Here is a 1,545-nt window from a genome sequence, read left to right on the forward strand (position 1 = left end):
TAAATGAACAATTATGCACTAGACACAAGTCTAGCCGTGTGAGTAACTGCTCACCCATATTACTTGTCTTTAGAGTCCAAGGCACATGTTATGGGAGATGACAGGTTCACTCACACCTTTTAGAGGCTCGCCATTCCCAACTGAATTTATCAGATTTGTTTAGGAACTGGCTTTTGGGTTCTTTATGTCCATTTGCTTGTACTGTCTGCTCAGAAAAGGACACACACAAAAAAGGACTAATACAGTTAATTAAACACAACAACAAAAATGTTAAAATTCACAGTTATTTTGGTCTTAATCTTTTTTCACATGTATACATTCAACCATATTGTATTATTAAATTACTAGGCTTTTGTAAAACAAGTGCTGGGCAAATTGTACAACAACCAATCAACATTCAAGTAGTCATACCCTGAGGAAATCTGTTCTGAAACTGGAAAATACAAAACAAAAAATCTTTTTGCATGAAATCCCATTCCAATGTAGAGAATAAATAACAAGATGTTGCATTGCTGAGGCAGAACTTGACAGACTGGAAGCAAGGAAGCAGCTGGTTTTGCAACTGCAGGAGATTATGTCTTTCCACCACAGATTTACTCAGGGTAAGTAGAATACATGTAAAAAATGTTCACCCTACGTAAGTGCTAGACAGCTCACCTGAAAAAATACAAAGCCATGAGACTCCAGTAGGTCTCTGTTTGCATCTCCCCACAGCAATAACAGTATATTTTTAAATTAAAATCACAACAGTAATTTAATGCTCACATTGCTGTGCCAAGCACAAAGTTTGAATCCAAATTGGTGTTTAAATAAACCATTAATAAACGTATTTCAGCAGTAGTGATGGCTCATGAAGAAGAAAGTTAGCAGACCTAGTGGGCAACCACATAGCAGGGAAGCATGCCAATAGGGACAACATTTTACCATGCACCTTTTGTTATGTTATAGCTGTAATAGCTATTTGCCATGCAATAGCTTTTGTAACAAGCATGAAGTCCTATTACAATCTGCCCACACTTTACTGCAAGCTGGGTTAGTCAGTGCCATTACTATCAATTTCTAGTCTTCTCTGAACAGAGCTGGAATTTCTGGTCTGGTTGCCTTCAGTTTTTTTCCATGCCACAGGGTCTCCAAGGCTGCCAGGTGTTTTGAAAAAGGCCTCGTTATGTGTAGAACGAATGCTTTTAGGAGTAAGGGGGATTGATGATTGCTATTTTATAAAAGAGAAAAGGCAGTTCAGTAGTGTCTTATCAATAATAATAATAATAATAATAATAATAATAAAAATACACATGCATGTTAAGTGGAAGGGACTGAGTGAATCACCAAATAGAGTCCCCTGCTACTGCAGGCAAGCACATCTGAAACTCCTTTTATCAACTGATCAAGCTTCAACTTAAAGTGGAAAGAGTTTTTGCATGTCCTCCCCCAACCTCCATCCTCCCCGTTCCTATGTGCGTCTGAACATCTTTGCTTTTGATGGCAAGATACCTTCTAATTCCAAAACTTTAGACTGGAAATCCATTTCTAGTTTCTACCCATTTA

General features: G+C 37.7%; 1 protein-coding gene across 1 annotated transcript in view; it reads right to left on the bottom strand.

The window, feature by feature from the left end:
• Positions 1-270: 270 nt before the first annotated feature.
• E2F7 (E2F transcription factor 7) overlaps positions 271-1,545 on the bottom strand; it is a 42,334-nt gene continuing 41,059 nt past the window's right edge. The window contains exon 14 of the mRNA XM_019514773.1: positions 271-1,210. Within this exon, the coding sequence (XP_019370318.1) occupies positions 1,034-1,210 (177 nt within the window). The 3' untranslated portion in view covers positions 271-1,033. The remainder of the gene's footprint in view (positions 1,211-1,545) is intronic.

This window comes from Gavialis gangeticus, unplaced genomic scaffold, assembly GCF_001723915.1.
Source record: "Gavialis gangeticus isolate Ggan-Ray unplaced genomic scaffold, GavGan_comp1, whole genome shotgun sequence".
In the NCBI taxonomy this organism is placed as follows: Eukaryota; Metazoa; Chordata; order Crocodylia; family Gavialidae; genus Gavialis; species Gavialis gangeticus.